Here is a 23,175-nt window from a genome sequence, read left to right as displayed (position 1 = left end):
TGAATCAACTGTAATTTATGCAAAACAAAGATTAAAATGCGGTCTACGTCAAAGACTTAAAGCACATACAGGAGGTGAATAATAGCCTTTTAAACTGATTAATTTTTCTGCTTTATTGCACTCTATATCAAATGTCTATTTACAATGTTGAACCGTCATAATATAATCTGATCCCCCAAGTTTTGTAATGAACACTAATAATTGAACAGAAAATAAAATCGCAATATAGTAGTGTGCTTATCATTTGGCAAATGATGGTTGCAGCGGGATTCCACGCAAAGTGCAGTGTTCACGCGCGCAGCTGATGATTGACGTCTCCATTCACAGTCAGTAAATACCGCATGTGCTGTGAGTTTAACCTGCTTATTTTACGACTTCTCCGTATCCAGTTTAAGTTGCATAAATTTTGTTCTTGCATTGATGTAACATTTGTAGCAATTTTACACTTTGACAGTCAGTTTGAGATGTAACTATATAACTATATTTTATTATTGTGTGTATCAGATAGTTTACAAAATCAAAGGATTGGGACACTTTTTGTAATTAAAATGACTTGGAAAAAGTGTCCCAATCAACCAGAATTCACCCTACTCTTTGAAATCATGTTTGCATTACAATATGCTGTTTAAATCAACAAATAATTTACTTACAACTTCATTATATTTTACTTAACTGCATTATTATTCTTCATTAACAATTATTCAGTTATTTGTAATGTTAAATGTAAAAAAAAAAAACATTAAAATAATAATAACAAAAAGTTGAAAGTAGTCTCAATGTAGCTAGCTACTTTTTGATAGTAACTTGTTTTTTTGTAACTACTTTTTCAGAAGGTTGCCTTGAATGTAGCTTAACTGCTTTAATTTACAAGTAGCTTGTAGCTGGTTAAGCTACAGTTTCAGAGTAGCTTCCCCAACACTGGTAGTTGGTATGTTTAGTGACCAGGTGGAGTAAATTAGCATAGAAAATTATTTTAGCTTTTCTTTTCAATTTTTTGTTGTTCTCATCTTCATGTCTGATGGCATACTTCTGTCTTTCTTTCCTACTCTCATTTCTGTTTGAATGTTGAAGCAGTGGGAGGGGCTTCACTACCCCCGGCCCCGCCCCCTCCTCCTACACAAGCAATGGCTGGTAATGCTGTTGTTACATAGCAAAGATAGCCATTTGATCAAATAATCAGAATAAACAAATAATAATAAAAAACTTTAGAAGATATTAAAAAAATAACAATAGAGTGGCACAAACTGCCTTGTTGTGTGTTTGTGTGTGTCATCTTATATTTATTAGTGATGAACCAAAATCATAAATGCTGATTGAAAATTAGACTTTGTTTGGAATAACTGTATTCTATAAAATATGATATTTTTCCTGCCACTTAAGTTACTATATAACTTGTTATATGCAAGTCTATATACTATCGTTCAAAATTTGTGGTTAGTACGTTTTTTTTTTTCCCATACCTTTATTCAGCAAGGTTGCATTAAATTGATCAAAAGTAACAGTAAAAACTTTTACATTTCTACAAAAGATTTCTATGTAATAATAAGAAATATTTCTGTATTTTGATCAAATAAATGCAGCCTTGGTGATAATAAGAGACTTATTTCAAAACCATTAAAAAATATATCATGAAGTCCCAAACTTTTGAACAATAATGTACATATTACAGTCTCAGAATTTTAAAAAATATATATTTTCCAAATTATAAAACAAGTATTATTAAATAAAATAGTTCAAGTAAAAATAATAAAGTATTCTGGTAAATTGCATTATTATAAATTATGATAATAGTAAATATTATATCACGAGAAAATATGATAAACTATAATAAATAAGTTAAAGTGGATAATTTCATATGAATGTTTTGTTATAGTAGCTATTTTAAGGCTTATGATCTTTTTTTTTTTTTTTTTTTTTTTTTTTCTCGGCGCATCAATACATTTTATAAATATTCATCCATATGATCCTCTTGTTAATTTTCTTGTGTTTCTTTTTGTCTTTTTGTCCACAACACTGTCTCTGCCAATCCTGTTGTCTTCATTGTCATCATCAAAGCTCATATGGGAATGGAGTCTCCTGTCCCGGGCCCTGCTGCCACCCATTCCCCCGTACCGCCTCTTGCACATGCTCCTCCCCCTCCTGCACACGCCCATCTGCCTTCTTCAGTTGCCACTCCCCCACCCACACATGCCCCTCCCTCTCCAGCTCCTCCCCCTGCTCCCGCCCCTCCTCCTCCTGCTGCTGCTCCATCATCATCCTCACTGCTCGTCCAGCAGGCTTCTGTGCCAGGTGTGTCAATGCAAATGAGCTGAACACAAGCACACTGCCTATGTTTGGAATGGAATACTAGTGTACTTCTTACTGTATGCCACACAGTATATACTTAGGGCCTTATAAATACTAGTGTACTGCTTAATGCGTACTGCACAGTATTGCACAGTATACACTTGGGGCCTTATAAATGCTAGTGTACTGCTTAATGGGTACTGCACAGTATGCACTTAGGGCCTTACAGATACTAGTGTACTGCTTAATGCGTTCTGCACTGTATAAACTTAGGGTCTTACAAATACTTGTGTACTGCTTAATGCATACTGCACAGTACTGTATAGTATACACTTAGGGCCTTACAGATACTAGTGTACTGCTTAATGCGTACTGCACTGTATACATTTAGGGCCTTACAGATACTAGTGTACTGCTTAATGTATACTGCACTGTATACACTTAGGGTCTTACAAATACTTGTGTACTGCTTAATGTATACTGCACAGTACTGTATAGTATACACTTAGGGCCTTACAAATACTAGTGTACTGCTTAATGCATACTGCACAGTACTGTAGTATACACTTAGGGCCTTACAGATACTAGTGTACTGCTTAATGCGTATTGCACAGTACTGTACAGTATACACTTAGGGCCTTACAAATACTAGTGTACTGCTTAATGTATACTGTACAGTATACACTTAGGGCCTTGTAAATACTAGTGTACTGCATACTGCACAGTATTCACTTATTTTTTTTCTGGATTATGTTTTAATGGTTTAATTAAATATGAATAATCAAGAAGCGTTAATCAATTGAATTCATAAAACTTTAAAAATGTATTTAAAAATGTAACAGTAATAGTGCCCAATTAAATGTTTTTTTTTTCTTATATAATTTGCATTGTAATTTTTTTAATGGTTTCTATTTTTGTATTATTTAATTCAAATTTATTGTCAAAAACTGTGGTAATCAGTTGAATTCATAAATACGTAATGCGTTCTTCAGTATGTGTAGTAGACAGAGACAAGCAGAACATGCACATTTCATATTTAAATGACAGTCTTTCGCTGTTTAATATTCACAGATTTTATTCCATATCTTTATTTGATTAAGTGTACAGCCCTACTTTGGATTTATTAATCCAAACTTTGCTGTGACATTCTGCATTATACAGTAAATTCCATTATATAGATTCTGCGATTCTGTATTCATTTTCTGCACTGCAGAAATCATAGGGCCCTATGCACTGTATATTGCCTGCGATTATTTCAATACTACAGTCAGTAGTATGCTAGAAACTGCACACTGCACAAAAACAGTGGAGTAGTATGCTGTTCTGAACATCGTCTGAGTGCCTGTTTCTTTGCATCGTTTATTTAGCTTACAGCAATATTTAGTTATTTTTATTTTTTTACTTTATTTTAAAAGTGTTGGTAACTTCTCTTGAGCACGTGTGTGTGTGTGTGTGTGTGTGTGTGTGTGTTAACTTGTTAGTGTGTACCTGTGTGTTTGTGGGAAACACTGATCATTCGACTCACCCTCTGTTTATGTGTGTGCCATTTCCTACACAAGAATCCGAGGAAAAGCCTGTAGCTCCCCCACCTGTCAATGGGAGGAAAGGCAAGTGTGTGTGAGCGTGGGAATCTCTCTGTGATGCTTTACTGTGTTTGTGCTGGTTAGACTTAGTACAAATAGATGTTGTATACATTTGCAGTACTTACTCTTTATGCGGTTGTCATCAGATATACAGTATAGTATAGTATGCTATGATTGTGTTGGCGATGCCATTAAGAAACCTATTTTATTATTGAAAATTCTGGTTTTACACCAAGCTGCACTATTTTTCTAGTTTTGTGGAATTTAATATTAATTTAATTAAGAATAATCGGTTATTATTATGTTTTTTAAGCCACTGTACCCATGTGTAAACTGAATACCTTAATTAACCTTGTAGATGGCTCAATAGTACTAAAAAAAAAAAAAAAACACTTTCATAGTTAGAACTAAAGCTACATTTTTTTTTTTTTTTTTTTTTAATTACTACTAAGTTAGTATAGTATTAGTATATTAGTTAGTACAAGTGAAAAAAATATAGATTTTTTATTTTTTATTTTTTTTAATTTGGTTTTATGGAGAAGCACTTTTTAACACTATAAGGGTAAATTGTACAAAATTGAACATGCTTAAATGTGCCTTATACAGTATGTGCACTCTGCAGGCCTGTACTATGCACATCTAATTAACAGTTTTGTTAAGCAGGAGCATTGATTGTTTCTCCTTGTGTTGTAACTTCAGAGGTGACATGGGAGGACCAGCAGAAGAAAGCTCCTGGTATGGCACAACCTGTGCTCTTCATCGGCCCTTAGTAGAGTAGATCAATCCTAGTTTGCTTCTCAGGGATCTAGATTTCAGCTCTTCTTCTGCGCTGTCACTCTCTGCTCTCTCTGCTCTTGTTGCTGCTGTGTTATTTGTCAAAACTGAACCTTCTGAAGGTTCAAGTAGAGACATCAAATTGAATCGCTAATTTTTCTTTGGGGTCACTATAGCAACTTGAGGAAGAAGTAAGGTCACATTCATAGTCATTTACACAATTAATTAATTAACACACTTTTATTGATGCTGAGACAAACTGATACCTTATGATACACAAACATGTAAGTTTTCATTTCTGGAATTATTACTACTTACAATTGAAGTAAATATGAACAATAGAATAAAGTACATGAGTCATTATATTTACAGCACTAAAATAGGAAAAAATTAAACTGGAGGCTTGTGGGATTTTGGAAAGCTACTGAACTGATAATGGCCTTTTTTGTTGTAAATATCATTTTATAAGATTGTGCTTTTCAAATGAAACTTATAAAATGGTTTAAATGAGAGCCGAATTGAGACAGTGACATGTGAGTGATTATAAATGCATTGTAAACATTGTAAATTGTAGCATTGCTTGTAGTATGTAGTGGGGAAAATTGGCTATCGATGGTGGTCTGTCTGTAGTGTGTGTTTGAGATTTATGTATTTCATTAACCTTTGCTCAAAGTATGCATCAGTTCTTTGTTTTGATGCTTTAAATCTTTTAAAGGGTTCTTTAGGTGTTGGATTTCTCAGATCTGTTTTACGTTTGTTTCGGCATGTTATTAGTGATGAGTTTCTGAATGAAATTCATCTAACCTCTGATTGTGTGTGAGAGTGTGTGTCCATCATCACATTGTGTGTCTTGTGTCTGTCTAAACTGTCTTGTTTTCCTCTCATCCACACATCAGCTGTAGTGTCAGAGTCAGCAGTGTCAGAGAATGGAGATGCAGGTATTGTATACAGATTAAGTTTGTGTAAACATAAAGCCCTTCAAAACAACCTTTGGAGACGTGTACGTGTGTGTGTGTGTGTGTGTGTGTGTGTGTGTGTGTGTGTGTATGCTGGAATAAGCAGTGTGTATGATTGGGTAGAATTGCTAAAAGAGTTTAAAACATCGCAACTACTCAAAAGTTCAAGAGTTTGAGGTCAATTTCTTTAAAAGAAATTCATGCTTTTATTCAGCAAGGATGCATTAAATTGATCAAGAGTGACAATAAATACTTTCACATTGTAATAAACTACTTCTGTTTTATTTAAATACTGTTCTTTTGAACTTTCCATTTCTCAAAGAATCCTGAAAAATAGAAAGCAATTGTTTTAAATTGCAATAATATTTATTTTTATTACAGTAAAACCAGTGGTGAGACTTTTAAACAAAAAACATTTGTGGCCTCAAACTTTTGAATGGCCTTATATAAAGAGTTTATTTAAAGTGTGCAAGTTTTAACTGCACACTTGAAGAAAAATTGTGCAAAAAATGTACTTTGAGGGGTACAACAGCTTATCACTGGGGCAGCTCCTTCAAAAAGGACATCTCCATACCTCTTAACCACTAAAGGGTGCATAATAGTACAATTAGAGTACACATTACTACCTTAAGGGTACATATTACTAATATAATGTACTAATATGCATCCTTTAAGGCCAAGTATACTTCGGTTTTTACATATACATAAGGGTCTGTGTACAGTGCATGTGACGCAAATTTAGGTCCAAATATACTTTGTTTTTTACGTTGTACGCGTAGCCTTTCAAAATATAATCCATTTCAGGTGTACGCGAATGCAGGCAGTTGAAAGCTTCATCTTTGTCCAGTGTCTGCGCTGTTTTTCTCCAGAAGTTATGACCATTAAAAATGTCTCTGTACTCTTTTATCTTAAAGTTGTGTCTATCCCACAACCCCCTCAAACAAACACTTGTCAATGTTGGTGTATTTGTTGCAGTCTCCGCTGTTTTGATGTTGTTTCGTCTCTTTAGTTTTATTTTGTACTGTGAAACAACAGCTCGGGCCAGTGCTGCCACCTTGTGGACCAACTGATTAGTGCAAAACAAACTCAATGCGCATGTGCGAACTGCACGAACAAAGTTTGTGAGGTTACAAAAATCGGATGGTGTGCGTACAGTACACACATACTATTCTGGTGACGAAATTTGCGTCATGCACACAGTAAGCAGACTCTTGCATGCATGTGAAAAACAAAGTATACTTTGCCCTTTTTTACCAGAATAGTACATGCACCACCAGATTTACTTTGTATTCACAGTTTGCACATGCACATTGAGTATGTTTGCACTAATCAGTTGTTCCACAAGGTGGCAGCACTGCCCGGGCTTCACAGTAGAAAACAAAACTAAAGAGATGGAACAGCAACAACATTGCGGAGACTGTAACAATAACAGACAGATGCATTGACAAGCGCTTTGTGAGGGGGTTATGAGATAGACGCAACTTTATTTTAAAAGAGTACAACAACATTTTCATCATAACTTCTGGAGAAAAATAACGCAGACGCTGGACAAAGATGAAGCTTTCTAGAGCGTATTTGTGTAGACTGCCTGAGTTCATGCACACCATCAAGTGGAGTACACTTTGAAAGGCTACACATTTGACTATGCATACGCTAACATACAAGTACAAAAACAAAGTATACTTTGGGCTGTAGGAGTAAAGAAGGATGTTCCTTTGTTGTCCCTTTGAGGTTACTGGCCCAGTGACAGTGTTGCCAAGTCTGCGGTTTTCCCGCGGAATTGGGCTACTTTAACACTGTTGCTGCGGGTTGTTTTTCATATCCGTGGGTTGAAGCGACCCCAATAACTTGAGATTTAGCCTCTGAAATGCTAATTTTACTGTTGAACCCTGCCAAACAATGTGTATTTTACCCCCCGGAACGCAATGTTTAATGGTTGACCCCCCTCGAAACGTGACTGGGTTAGTTTTGGGCTAGTTTTGAGTAGCATTCGGGCAACCCTGCCCAGTGACATGCTGTTGTACTCCTAAAGGTACAAATTTTTGTCCTTTTTTTTTTCTTTACTGAGAGTTCACACCCAGTTCAGATGTTTATGGATTTCCATAACTAAGCTTACTGTATAAGAGTCAGCAGTATCATCTTTCTGATAAAAAACAGTTAGACCAGCTTGCTTAACTAGCTGGACTGATTAACTTGCGTAACCAGGACCGAGTTTTGCTGGTTAAGTTGGTGGAGTGGATACACATATCGAAGACCAGAATCCAAAGAGTTACTCTGGTCTTTTCAGTGATTCACAGAATTAGGATATCATGTTGTATCTTCCAGACAGAAGTCGATTAGATTTGTTGTAATTCATTGCATTAATGTTGATATTATAAAACATGTGGAATTCAATGATATATCACTATATCAGTCCAAACATCCAAGGCATCAGTGTTAAATCCAAGTGTTGAAATATGAGCGTTTCCTGTGTTGGTTGATGAGTTTTATTGAATATGTGTGATAAAAGTTCAAAAGCTTATACAATTTTTTTTCTTAATCAGTTCCATGAGGACTCTGTGAACTCGTTATTTTTGTGGCTTTTTGTTCATTGCTGCGTTATGAGCTCATGTGTGTTAGTTTTGAGCTTATCTACTGCACAGTATATGCACGTGTACTCCTAAAAGTTGACAAAGGAAATGTTTAGCAGACATGCAGTGCAAGATTTAAAGATGCAGTCTCTTCTTTAGTCTTACAGAATCAATGATGGCTGTTCAATCTGCTGATTAAACATGTTCATAAAACAGAAGTTACTTTGAATAACTGGTCAAATCAATTTACATTCTGCTGGTTCATGGCATTATGTTTTCTTTCTGGTTTTCTGGGTTGACTGGATCAGATACAGTTGAAAAAATGCTGTCCATATAAGTTTATGTCAGTCGTGTGTCGCTTTGAAGTTTGCTGATGTGTATTTGTATGTAACAAGCATCAATGCTGTGTCACATGCTGTGCTTTTGTGTGATGAGTTTCAGTACATCTAACCCTTGTTTGTCTTTCCACACAGGCACTTTGAAGGATCCATCAAGGGTATGTTTCTTTCTCTTATTGCTTGTTTATTTCCTCAGTGTTTTGTGTCCTTCTACAATAAAGCAATAGTAGTTTCCTCAGTATTTGGGAATAGAGGAGCTTTTCTTCATGGTGGCTTCATTCAGAGAGGTGAAGTCTAAGCCAGTGGATCATTTGCAGCTTAACTCCCTTGATATTTTAAGCACATTTACAAACATGTCAGATGCCAGTCGTTTGGTCTTTGTCACCAGTGGACTGGTTGAGAATAGCTGGCAGTAAGGAATGAACTCTTGAGCTTATATAAAGTGTCACCACCGTTACACTGTGTCCCAGCCAGGTGCAAAATGGATCCAGTGGGTCCAAAAGATATTTGGATGCAAATGACTAGCAATTTATGCAAACATTTTTAATAAACTGATGTTTTGGTATTATCTCCACTGTAAAAAGTGATAAGTTGACTTAACTTAATGAGGAAACCCGTTGCCTTAAAATTATTAAGTAAATAATAATTTTAAAAAATAAGTTAATAACTTTTTACAGTGTAGTGGATGTTTGAAGTCAGTTTATCTCAGGTTCACACTGGTGTTCAATCGGTGTGTAGAGAATCACATTAACATTAACACAATTCACTAACATTTGACTACATTTGACCATTACTTTTCATTTTAAATGGTATATCTATTGTTTTAAGGTCTGTAATTTACAACTTATGATACGCTACCATTCAGAAGCTTGAGGTGAGATTAATTTTAAAAAATAAATAAAATTAATTAATACTTTTATTCAGCAAGGATGCATTAAATTTATCAAAAGTGACAGTAAAGACATTTATAATGTTACAAAATACTTCTATTTATATAAATGCTATTCTTTTGAACTTTCTATTCATCAAAATCCTGGAAAAAATATATATAATTTCTAAAAATAATTCATGTTTCTTGAGCAGCAAATCGGCATATTAGAATATTTTCTGAAGGATCATGTGACACTGAAGACTGGAGTAATGATGCTGAAAAATTCAGCTTTACATCACAGAAATAAATTACATTTTACAATATATTACTATAGAAAACAGTTATTTTAAACTGTAATAATGTTTTACAATATTACTGTTTTTACTGTGTATTTGATCAAATAAATGCACCCTTGGTGAAATTAAGAGACTTCTTTCAAAAACAATTTTAAATATTAAAAAAAAAAAAAAACTTTTAAACGGTTGTGTACATTTTGTGAAATGTTTTATTTTCTAACTTAAATAAGACACTGAACTTTTTTTCAGTATCCAAGTACTTTTTGTGGCCACCTCATGTTAAATGATGTTAAATGAACACAAATAAAACCAAAGCGACCACCAAAATGGCTTATCGTGCAGTGTTTGGTTGCAGTTAGTGAGAACAAAAACTCTTTAGATTAGCATTAAGAATTTACTGTTTGTTGCTTTATCATGTTGTGCCTGCTTAGATCCTCACGCAAGCTGTTTCTCATGGTTACATAAAGCGTCAAGTATCTGTCAAACCTGTGTTCCTGATACACTGCTGAAATATAGCATCCGTGTTGAGTTTACTATAAGAGAAGATGAGCTCTGTGAATCCTGTCATTATATAAACAGCTGATCTTTTTCCTGTCCTCTGTTCTCTTTTGATTAATTGTATAAGTTATATACAATCTGGTTTTTGACAGCTGAGAACTGTGTGTGTTGGATTATGACATCCTTTGTGAATTTTCTAAACATTTTAATTATTGGTTAGCTGACTACCTAGACAACATTTAACACACTTTCCACTAGAAACAAAGGACTGACAAACATAAAATAAGCTACAAGGTGGCATCACATGTATGCCACATGATGGCTGAGGAACTCCTGACCAGAAATATACTGATATATAATTCAAAAATTCAATGTAGCAGTACCCTGACTAAAGTCTATTGTTATGCTTAATAGTGTATTATTGTTAGCTTAGCAGCATGCTAACGTCATAGAGTGCAGCATTCCGGTTCCAGAAGTAAAAACTTAATTCATTTTCTCCGTAGGGAAATAGATTTTTAATGATAACTTGTAAACCTTTACAGGCAGACTTCTCGTGAGCTCTGTGGTTGTTAATTGATTGTATATGCTTTTGTTGAATCCATTGTGTTCACATCATTTCAAATAATCATGTTGAACAGTGGAATTCAAAAACTACATTACTCCTGATGCTCGACAGCAAATTCCACCAATCAGAAAGTTGGGGTGAGCAAATTGCGCCAAAAGATCTTTAGCTCCGCCCATTCCCATGAAGCAGCGTAAATTACGTAATTGCGCCAGCCGCCATATGCTCTCAAAGCACTTGAATATTTGTATCGTATGCATAATTTGAAATACACTTAAAATATGTTATTTCTATATGTATAGTAAGCTAATTTAATTTGTACCTTCATATTTTGGTCTGATTTTCATTTACTTTTTTGCTTCAAATCAAATTTTGTAATGTTGTTCAACAAAGACTGTTTTCCAGTGGGCGGGCACTAACGCACTCTATAGGAATCAGTTGTGAGATTAATGCAGTTCCTGATTGTGTTCGAGATGTATGCAGTTCCTGTTTAGAAGGCAGTTTGTGCAGCATTATTTTAATGTAATAATCAGTTTTTTTCCTTCCCTCACAGCGTGGGATGGACAGTCTCTCCATGAGGTCGTCGGACAGTGATGTAAGCGACGTGTCCGCTATGTCGAGCGCATCTCGGCTTAGCAGCACGAGCTACATGTCTGTCCAGTCAGAAAGGGTGCGAGCGAGCCGCAAGATCAGGTAAGTGCACAGTAAACCCCCTGACCCTCATATCTGTGGATGTGTCTGCAGTCAGGAACACACTTACTGTGCTTCTGGTGAGTTCAGGTTCGGCTCTGCCTGCTTGTGAAGTGATCCGAACCTCTGAACTTGCCAAGAGTGTGTTTACCAATGACTGAGACCACATCACATGGTTTTGAACAAACGTATATTCAGTAGGTGAATCTCAAGAAGAAATGTCCAACTCATATTTACCTTCAAAACAAAAAGGAAACAAATATCAGTTATTTTTACTGTAATGCAATTCATATAATTTGGTAAGGCAAGATTTATCAATGCTTTTGAAAGAACTCACTTATGCTCATGAAAGCTGCACTTATTTGATATAGTAAATACAATAATATTTTGAAATATTATTGCAATTTTAAATAAGTGTTTTCTATTGTAATCTATTTTAGAATGTAATTTATTCCTGTGATCAAAAGCTGAATTTTCAGCATCATTACTCCAGTCTTCAGTGTCACATGATCCCTCAGAATCATTCTAATATGCTGATTTACTTCAATGTTGAAAACTGTTATGTTGCTTCATATTAATAATTTAATATAATTTTATTTATTTTAATATAATTAAATTTTAATAATATAATTTTTTTTTTTTAAAGAATTCTTTGAATTTGTTCAAAAGATTTTTTGATTAACTTTTGATTCATTTAATGCACCTTTGCTGAATAAAATATAAATTTCTTTAAAAATAAATAATTGATTTTCATTATTAAATATTTTCATATAAGACAAATGAGAATGATAATTGATGCTAAAGCTTATTTTCGATGTTAAAGCTTACTTTTCATGAATGTTGCAATGCAAAAAGTGTTTATAGCCTAAAATGTATTTTTGAAATATGGATTGGACGTTTTTCACTATTTATAAAAGATTCACCCATTAACAGAAGGAATGAAACTCTTAAAGATAATCTCACAGTATATGACAGCATCATTCTGTCACAGAATCTCTCTTGTTCATAAAGAGAGTTCATTTTTCACATTTTCACACTGTTATTTTGCTCAATGTTTCTTTTCTTTTCTTCATCTCATGTCTGCCAGGCTTATATCTGTCTTTTCTGTGTCTTTTCTGTCTTGCATGCTTCCTTTCACCGTGTCGTGGCATGGTTTGGTTTTACGTGTGTTTGTGTGTGTGTGTGTGTGTGTGTGTGTGTGTGTGTCAGCCGTGCGGAGGCTCTTCAGAGTCAGGGAGAGGAGGGCGCTGTCTCTGTGGAAGAGCAGGTGGAAGCCGCTACAGCAAGCACACAGGGGGCGGGGCATGATGGGGAGGTGGGTGGGGCTACTGTCAACCCAGAGCAAGAGGAAGAAGAGGAGGAACGTGAGAGGTTAGATGCAAAGCGTCTCATAAACCCAGCTAGTGTCCTTGAGCTAGCATCCTTTAGCTAATGTCCTCTAACTTAGTGTCCTCCAGCTAGTGTGATCATGCCTCTAAATATCTGATGTATTGTATGTAAATCTCATGAAATAAGAGTTTAGGAATGAGGAGAGCTAGGACATTGTTTTATTTACATAGTGTAAATGTCAAGTTGTTAGCACACTGAAAAATTTTATTTTTATTTTTTTTGGACAAACAAAACAAAAATACAAAAAAAAAATCTCTTAATTAGTTACAGGCAAATGTAATAGTTTTTGTTAAATCATATTTATGGTTTGATTGAAACCTTACTTTTTGATTTAATATTAGTGAAAAATATTAATTATTATTATAAATATTATTAAAAATATATATTTATTTTACAAAAACATTCATACAAAGTAAAAAGATTATTTATTATAAGGATCATACTTAAGCAATATATTTTCTGTAGACATAAGCTAAAATTTAACTTAATGTAGGTCAGTATAACAATTAGAGCCCGACCAATATGGGTTTTTGGTATTATTTTCTGGTAATTCATATTTAAATAGTCTTTTTGCAGTTTTATATTCACAGACACTAGTCTACATTGCAATTTAATTTAAATTTAATTTCTTCATGAAATATAAGACAAATTTCGTGAAATTCCGCGCTATACTGTAAATTCCGTTTTTATGACTGGATTCCGCGATTCCGTCCGCATTTTCTGCATTGCGGAAATCACAGGGCCGTACTAATGTAGCAAACGAGTATGATAAGCTCATTGAGAGAGTAAAAGACGGGGAAATTGTTTATTTACTTTATAGAATTGCGTCTCACCAACTAGGTGACAACATAGTATTAAATCACCATTCAACAGGAAATGTGATAAGCATGTGTGACATAGCAGTTTTAAGGGACGGGGTTAACGCCACAAACAGAGGTGCAACAAAGTCCAGGTGGCAGCTGGCTTGACTGCGGTGGGTTAACGTTATGTTGGACTTATATTGAAAAGGGAAACTTATGGGGTAATTGTTTATTAAAGGGGTGGTTGACTACTTTTTTGTTAGGCTTGATTGTGTTTATGGGGTGCAGGCTAACATGTGTTCCGATTGTATTGTAAAAAATGAGGTCGTCAATATTGCTTATCAATTTGAGCCCGATTGAGACTCAGAGAATATTAGTGAAGAAGATCACGCAGAACCTGTGCAAACACGGCTCTTACAGGACGTTTCAGAATCTTTTTTTTTTTACTTATATTACATTTCATGTTTATTTTTATGTTTTTATTTTTATTTAATTAATTAATTTTATTTGGACTTCTATGGGAAGTATTTTTTGCTTTTAGATGACAAAATCAAAAACAGGTTTAAACCAGAAAGCATGATTCTCGATTAGACCAATATCAAAATGCACTTTAAAAAATAAATGACACTGTCATTTCACTCTTTTCACTGTCTTGTAAACCAGTTGCGTGTTTGTTAGTTGTGAATGACACCTCTCTCCACTGCCATATAATTCATCATACTATCCCAAAAGAGCTTGTGTCTTACGTAATATCACAGTCATCTCAGTATCCCTGGGGAGAGTCGCATGAACAGCTGCCGTCTCCACTCCAATTAGAGCAAAACCAAGAAAAAAGCTTCAGTTCTCAAGCATTTCCAGCGATTTCCACTTCAATAAGTTTTCAGTGCCATTTGTGGGTCACTAATTGAATATAGATGAAGAGTTTGTGATCATTAAAAACGCTACAGAAGATAAAATAGAATTTTAATGTCGTTAACGGAATTTTTTCACCAATTAGCAAAGTTTTTACATAACCAGCACTCAGAGATTCTCTCGTACAGATGCTGAGTACCACAGACCGCATTTTTATTAGGTTACAATCATTTCAAAGTAGCGGCCGTGCTCTTGAAAACATTTTACGTCTCTTTTGGTCATTCATGTTGGGTTAATGGTGGGGAATCTCATTCATAGAGTCAGATGCTGTTGTCAAAGCCAGGCAAGGTCACTTCCTGTCTGTTATTGTGCATTTTAACTCGTAGCTTCTGACCCAAACAGTTCCTCATCTTCATTGCTTTCTGGAGTTTCCACAGAAACACTGAGCTGCTGCAGCATGAGGTTAGGTGCCAAGAAACGATGAAATGGAGGTGGCTCATCAAAGACAAATTAGCCCTAGGCTACTCCTTCTTTGTCATGTGAAGAGGGATGACTGAGTCCTTCTGTCCACCCACTGTTTCCGTTTTGCCTGAAAAGACTTAAAACTAGTGATTGACCGATACATCACCAAGGTCAATATATCGGCAGATATTTGGCATTTTTCAAATATCGGCATTGGCCAATATGTTTTTCTGTTTGGCCAATGTGTTCGAGGCGGGACTTTCACACAGAACGCATATTTTGTGCATTTTCTAGTGGGGCATCTATCACCGTTGCACTCGCGTCTCACACAAGAGAGACACATGTTTAGAAAGCCATGTAAAATTATACGTTCAAAATTTTAAAACCATCTCTCGAGACTTTATGGCGTTTTGCTTATGTTTTAAATGAAAAAAGTACTCTGTGTGATTAGCTTTCGGTCCTTTGTATTAGACTATACATACATACATGATGCTGTTTTGTTTATAATAGTTTAAGCAGCTTAATTAATTATATTTGAAACATATTTAAACATTATTTTAAACATTATGCACTTTTTTTCAAAGATTCGTGTTATTTTATTGCTTTGAATAAACAAGTATTAGTAATATTTTGCTCGATGCACTCTCTTGTGGACTCAGGAGAGAAGCCAAAAACTTTTTCCCCCTAACTGAAATTATGCCTTTTAAATTCGAATATAATTCAAATATTGATAATATTTTTAAATGTAGTTTTACAGCCCTAACGACAGCAGAAGCACCAGTTTTCCATTTCAGTAGTTTAAAGTGAGAGCCAAACATGCTCTCTGTGCGCATCGCTTCTCGCTCCCGCTAAAGACGTAAAAGCTCTGCAAGAGCTACAGATGATTCGCTTATTTTAACAACAGTAGCAAAAACACAGTGAGCAGCAAAATACGTTGTTACTTTTGTTAAAACACTGCAGAAAACCAGAAGGCAGCAAATGCAATTATTTTTTCTCTGTTATACATGTATAAACAAGGTTTGTGACTAGACGTTTTCTTATTAACTCTTTCCCCGCCAGCGTTTTAAAAAAAAAAGTTGCTAGCCACCGACAGCATTTTTGATGATTTTCACCTAAATTTTAAGGCCTTCAGAATGTTTTCTACTATGAATATATGAACTTATTATATATCAAAATAAAGAACTGAGCCTCTGCTTTTAAACAAAAAAACCCCTATTTTATTCTGTCTTCATGTGTTCATGTTTTATCACCACTTGAATGCAGATAGGTATATATATACACACACACACACACACATATAACATATATAGATCACGTACACACGTATACACACACATACATGTACATATTCAGATCGATGGGTTATCAGTCTATCCACGACACAACTAGAGATGTTTCTGTGTCTGTAAAGGCATCTCCATCACTGACTACTTCGTCCCAATCAGATTCAAAATGGTCAAAACATGATCTACATAGATGATCTACATTTTCTCTGATCCTTCTGTTTATGCCGACCCGGAAGTCCCGTAACTCATTCAGGACATACGCTTTTTTTTTTTAACGTTATTGTAACATTATAAATCTTTTTACTTTTTTCAAATTTGATCAATTTAATGGATCCTTGCTGAATAATAATAATAATAATACCTCACTGACCCCACATTTTTTAACTGTAGTGTTCAGACCATATAAATATAAACATACAATACTTTCAATATGTATAAAACTGTAGATTTGTCATGACATGAGTTCATATAAACTAAAAGGGCTTGATGCTCAATGAAATTATACTGCATTTCTCAGAGCTCAAAACCTTCATCCAGGTCAAAAAATATGCAAAAATTACAATTGTAATCACAATCTTAAACACCATAAGAACTAACTATACAGTGTAAGTAAAATGTGCTGTCAAACCTCTGCAGTTCCTTCTGCAGGATCCCAACATTAGACACAAATACAAAGAGCACAGATTGGGGAGAAAATGAGTGGGTCTTTAAATTGTCTTTTTTGCTCAGAAACCTTGTCTAAAATCCCAAGTACAATATTTCAAGAATAGAATAGGAGAATAGAAGTTTGTTGAAACTATTTTATCAAGTTATAGACAACTGTTTGTACAGCTACAATAATAGGACCTACTGAAAACTTTTGATATCCACATCGCAAGCAATATCAGGTTGTAGAGGCATATTTAAAATTATAAATAACACGTACATTTGAGTCAGTGTCTAAGTGTTTGATGTCAGGTGATCCTGCCTGATGAAGACTTTAACATTCAGAGCAAAGATGAGGCTAGAAGATACAGTTGTCATAGAAACAGCTTCATCTTTTTCGTCACAGCCGTAAAAATGTTTCAGCTCAGTGTCAATGGAAATGTTCTCGCAAAAGTCTCCTCCAGTAGTATTTTATATGGTAAATACAAACCTACACAGAAAAATAAATAAAAAATCACCTAAAAACTTGCCATTCACAGAAAACCAACAGAACAGTAATCTGTGGTTTCTATTAGTCAGACGGGTCACTGCCACAGGATCAGATCTCATGTTTGTATCCTCTCATATTTTCTCAGGAGAGTTTGATGAGTCACCGTCTCATTATTTCCTCCGTGTTTGACTCAAGAGCTTGCCTCATGTCATCTATATAGGTCATTATATAAGCTTTCTGCAAACTGTCTCTGTGTATAAATACTTACAGTGTCTATACATACTGACCTTTCTATAAGATAGGCTAAAGTAAACCTTTCAGTTAAAATGATGTTAAGGATGATTGATTAAATTAATGGTGTATAGATCGACTTTACGCTAGAGCAGTTTTTATTTTTACAGCAGTCTGTTGTGGCAGATGAACTCAAAATAGACACAGCAGCACACAGTCTTTACACCTCATGACACCATTACCCTAGTAAAAAAAAAAAAACTATGCCAAAATTGATTTAAAATACATTTATTTCATACTAAGTATACTTCAAATCCATCAACACATTTATTGACGTATCACTCAGAGACTTGCTGATATAAAATTAGAGTTAAGCTTTATTTTGAGTATTTCTTTATTGCACATTTCTTAATATTATGCATAAAATGTGTTTTAATATCTAAAAAACATTTCTTAAGGATATGTCTTTAAATGCAAGATATTTAAAGTGTACCTGAAGTATACTTGCAATAGTTCCACTTATAGCACAATCAAATATACTTCAGTGTATCTTTAGCTGGACGTCAGCACTATACTTCCACACAGTTAAATTGCATTAAGTACAAAATTAGTTGTTCCTCTTTAGCAGACTTTAACTATACTAGTTCAGTACACCAACAGTACAGTGGCAGGGTATTTTATTGAGAAATATGTAAATTAATTTGCAGTATACTTAGCACAAAATAAATATATTTCAAATATTTTTTTTTTTATTTAAAAAAAAAAAAAAATTAAAATCCAGATAATTCAGTAAGGACTCATGTCTCATCGAATGGTCTGTGTAGAGCAGGGGTGGCAAACTCCGGCCCTGCAGAGTTCAGCTCCAACCCTAATTAAAACTCACCTGCCTGTAGCTTCCTAGTAACCATTCAGACCTTGATTAGCTTTGTTCAAGTGTGTTTGATTAGGGTTGAAGCAAAATTCTGCAGGGCTGCGGCTCTCCAGGACCAACGTTCGCCACCCCTGGTGTAGAGTAACATCAAGTTACTTGAGAACTTCTAAAGCCGCTTACATTTTAAGGTCGTTTTTATTTGTTTGGTGCTTTTGCTAACAGATCGATGTGCAAAAACAGGCTTCAGGACCCACAAAGTTGTCCAGTTTTCATAGATTTCTCTTGTAAGGTGCTATGGGTGTATTTTTGTAGACCAACCCATAAATGTTTGCATCAGCCTGGTTCCTTTGACAAAAAACCTAAAAGCATTTTCCATTGGCTTTTGGATAATTGCAAAAAAAAAATTCAAATGTATTTTTCGTCATATAATCTTCACAAATGAACACTTCTATGAATTGTGAAGCCTGGGCTTCAAGTAGGCTATAAACAAACTACACCATCTTTATTCAAAAACATTTTCTCTTGTTTGAGTCAGAGTAGTTTACAAGAGCAAGATTCTAAACATAGGCTGTGAAAGACTAGTGACTAGATGAGTTTGTGTTCTGTTAGGTTTGATGATTTTTAATGTCCTCAACAACCTCCGTAGTCCAATTTAGACGCTTGTTGGCAAACACATTTTCAAGACAAAGGAAAAGCTTTAAAAATCACAAGAGATATTACTGATGTATTTTATGTTGTAGAATAAAATTGAGTTTGTGTTAACACAGACCTTATTTCAGGAATTCAAAAAAAACATTCAAAAAAACCTGGTGATTTCAGGACAGTGCTTAAATGCAACTCATTTCTGGGTTTTGGCATACAAAAATACATCATCCCTTCAGCTCTCCATAGATGCAGGTCATGCTTACGCTCCTCAGTAGATGTCCCTTCTTGTGTATGTTGTAGCCGTGTGTCTGTCCTTCACCTTTAACCCTTCGCCTAAATCCTATAGCTGAATCCTGTCCTTTCCTCTCTCTTCCTGTCCCTGTCCTCCTCTCCTTTCCTCTTCCTGTATCTCCTGCACCTGACATGGCTGACAGTGAGTTTACATCTAAAATGAAACACAGGGCTCAGACGGCCACTCCGGGCTCCAACATCACCAAGAGCTCCAGTGTGGGTGGAGACATGTGCTCGCTGGGCAGGAATGACGACGAGGACGACGACAAGAAGAGGCGCTCCAGCTTCGGAGCCAAGATGGCCGCCATGGTGGGACTGGGGAAGAAGAGTCAAAGCACCTCCCAGCTGGACCCAGAGGGTGAGTGAACGGAGCTGGTACACAAACACAAACGTGTGGTGAACTTGATGAAAGCTCCCTGATAAAACGACCAGGGGTGCATTTCCTAAAAGCATCGTTAGCCAACTGTGGTCGCAAGTTCTGTCGTTACCAACTCAGAGTTCAATGATTCGGTGTTTCCCGAAACCATAGTTCAAATGAACATTCGCAATCAGCGTCACAAACTTACATGGTTGGAACTACAGCTCTCGACCTGTGGTTAGAAGCATAGTTTCTTGTTAGTAAGACATATGGGCTTAAATAAATTATGCTCTTGGGCACAATAAGCAAGCTGACATGCAATACAATCTATATCTTCCATTCTGTCTAACATAAATGCATTTTAATCAATGTATTTTAGCGCATTCTCGATAAGCGCACCTCGATGAGTGCACATGGGAACCCTGGGGTATGACCTAAGAGGGAACTCCCGATGACTCAATCATCAAATAAAGCTAAATAACAGGGAACAAAAAAATAGTAAATTAGTCATCAGGTGCCATGTTCAATACAGCAGCATCTCAGAGATCTCAAATCAGTTAAATAGCAGAAGTTATTACTCCACCACATGCATGTGACGCCATTAACAACGGCCCTATATTGTTGAACTAATGTGGTTCAAATGACGGAGATGCAACCGTGTTTGGGAAACATTCGTGACTAGCTAGTTCGTTTCCTCAACAATGCATTGTACTATGGTGGTTAATCAGCGAGTTACATCATTGTACAGAAAATGCACACAGAATGGTTTTACGTGTTGGTTCAGTGCTGGTGATGCAGGTTGACAATTGTAAGGTCCACACGATTGGTCCAAGGAAGGTGTCCAATGGTGGCTGACGGTTTCCTGCGTGTTTGGTCTTTTCAATGCGCAAAGCTCTTCTAATCTGACTCCATTTTATTATGACCTCAAATTTAGGTTGAAATTCCAATTGGTTATTTGTTCATTTCTAATTATTATTGATTTTTCTACTTCACTCTTTAATCATATTGAATCTCATTAATCTTATTCCTATAACACTTTGAGTCTTGTACCGGCCGGTATACGGATCTCATTCACAAACTCGTCAGTCTTGGTCATTAGACAGAGGCGATTGACTCATATTCTAGATGGCTCGTGCAATACTTAGCTCATTCTAGAATACTTTTATTAGTCCCCATAGATCTGTAAACACCTAATTAAGGTAAGACTATATCTAACCAGAGGTCATGACCATTACTATAGAACCAAGTTGACCAACTTAACTCCTTCTATTGTAACTTTATATAATCATGCCGTGATTTCTCAGGTACACTTAGAATAATTTTACATTGTATTGGAAGTGTAATTAATTTTTTTATTTTGACCGAAGTCCCATTCGTTTACATGGAGAGGGCGGGGTTTATGACCTGTACTGCAGCCAGCCAACAGGGGGCGATCAAAGAGCCCGCAGCTTCACTTTTAAGGACGAGTGAGGCACACCCGGTCTGTACTAACTAAAGCGCAGATTTGCAGTGTTGTAGACTTAGCATAATTAATTAGAGTCAGTGATCTCCGAGTAAGTCAGAATAAATTCAAATGTAACAATTTATTATCAGTCAGGTAAATGTGTATTATGTCAATTACATAGCCAATTCAGGGATATCAAATCATATCAATACAAATCATCAAATTCTCAAAGATTAATCTTAAGAGTAAAAGATGCATACCTGACCTTAGAAAATACATAGTATGGAGTGTAGAGACACACCACACTACGAGCTTCTGGCTACAGAATCCCCTGATCTTCTTGCAAGATTTCCTTAAGTACTCTGACCAAGATAAACATCCCCCAAAATGGAGACAGGGACTAACAATTGGAATTTGCATTGATTAAGTAGTTATCACCTTTTGGGACAGAAGGTAATTTACATCAAAAACACTGGGAGTAGTCTGTTTTCAGTATTTTCTAATCTTGATGGCTGTCTGTCCTGTTGTTTAAGAGAATGAGACCCTTTACCAGACACACAGAGACCTTTCAGGTGACATCAAAACATGAACAGTTGCATTGTTATAAACTGATTAAGAACAGTGGTTTTGGTGATCTCTGTAGTGTAATCATTCATAAGGTGTGAAACTTTTGTCTCTCTCAGTCTTGAATGAGGATGTGAGGCTTGTTAGACAGTGTTCAGATGCTGATTCTCGCAAGAGTTCTTTGTCTTTTCAGACTGTGGCCCTCCTCCGGTCCAGACAAATAGCATCAGCTTTACAGTTCATCGAAGTGTCTGAGATTCTGTAAATCTTACTAGTTTTGATGGTTAAGCTACTGTAGTTGAGAAGTTTTCTAGGGAAGCATTCAAAACACACGATAAGATAGCAGGCAATCTCTGGACAACTTTTACAGTTCAGTTCTCACGGTCATGGAAATTTCTGTGGTGAATATGCATTTTACTAGTTTTGCTCTACTCTAAAATGTTTATCAGCTAAACATTGCTGATAAACCATAGTTTGCTTGTAAACCATATTTTAATGAACCAGTTAAGTACAGATAAAGGGCTACCATTTTAGACAATTTTAGGCAATTTTTAAAACCATTGTAAGCTGAAAAACATCAAAAAGAGGGCCATTATAGTCTTTTCGAACACTTTACATTGCCGTTCAAAAGCCTGGGGTTGGCAAGATTTTTTATTTATTTTTTGCTTTATTTGATCAAAAACGCAGTAAAAATAGTAATATTGTGGAAATATTATTATAATTTACGATATCTGTTTTCTGTTTGAATATATGGTAAAGTGTAATTTATTTATGTGATGCAAAGCTGAATTTTCAGCATCATTACTCCAGTCTTAAGTGTCACATGATCCTTCAGAAATCATTCTAATATACTGATTTGCTGCTCAAGAAACATTTATTATTATCATAATTTTGATTAATATTTTTGTAAAAACCATGATGCATTTTTTTGTTATTTGATGAATAGAAAGTTCAAAAGAAGATTATTTATTTGAAACAGAAATCTTTTGCAACATTGTAACAACCTTTTGTAAATGTCTTTACTGTCACTTTTGATCAATTTAATGCATCCTTGCTGAATAAAAAAAATAATTTCTTAAAAGTAAAATAAAATGTAACTGACCCCAAACTTTAATGTATATACTTCTCTTTTTCTTACTTAGTATTTTTTGTCTTGTTTTCCGTACAAATATATAATCATTCTTGAATCAAGATGCATTTCCTTGAGAAGCAAAATGGCTTAAGATATTAAGTCTTGTTTTCTGAAAAAAATGTCAAAATGTTGTTAGTTTTTGCTTAAAACAAGAAAAAAATATCTGCCAATGGGGCAACAAAAACAATATTGTTTTGCCTTTGAATTAAGATTATTTTTCTTACCCCATTGGCAGATACCTTTTCTTGATTTAAGCAAGAACTAACAAAATATAAATAATATAAATATATT

The 23,175-nt window shown here is 35.2% G+C and overlaps 1 protein-coding gene across 36 annotated transcripts in view; it reads left to right on the top strand.

Annotated features, from left to right (window-relative positions):
* rims2b (regulating synaptic membrane exocytosis 2b) overlaps window positions 1-23,175 on the top strand; it is a 175,490-nt gene that overhangs the window by 132,029 nt on the left and 20,286 nt on the right. For 24 of the 36 annotated variants that reach the window (XM_058752960.1, XM_058752961.1, XM_058752969.1 and 21 more), the window contains 7 exons: window positions 2,056-2,289; window positions 3,846-3,893; window positions 4,569-4,604; window positions 5,540-5,581; window positions 8,643-8,665; window positions 11,288-11,427; window positions 19,530-19,744. In XM_058752960.1, coding sequence (XP_058608943.1) covers window positions 2,056-2,289; window positions 3,846-3,893; window positions 4,569-4,604; window positions 5,540-5,581; window positions 8,643-8,665; window positions 11,288-11,427; window positions 19,530-19,744 — 738 coding nt within the window. Of the gene's footprint in view, window positions 1-2,055; window positions 2,290-3,845; window positions 3,894-4,568; window positions 4,605-5,539; window positions 5,582-8,642; window positions 8,666-11,287; window positions 11,428-12,765; window positions 12,796-19,529; window positions 19,745-23,175 lie in introns of those variants that run through there. The other 12 variants (XM_058752984.1, XM_058752983.1, XM_058752982.1 and 9 more) reach the window with 7 other exon arrangements.

Source organism: Onychostoma macrolepis, chromosome 19, assembly GCF_012432095.1.
Source record: "Onychostoma macrolepis isolate SWU-2019 chromosome 19, ASM1243209v1, whole genome shotgun sequence".
Classification (NCBI taxonomy): Eukaryota; Metazoa; Chordata; class Actinopteri; order Cypriniformes; family Cyprinidae; genus Onychostoma; species Onychostoma macrolepis.
Note: the sequence above shows the minus strand (reverse complement) of the source record. Positions and strands in the feature narration are given on the sequence as shown.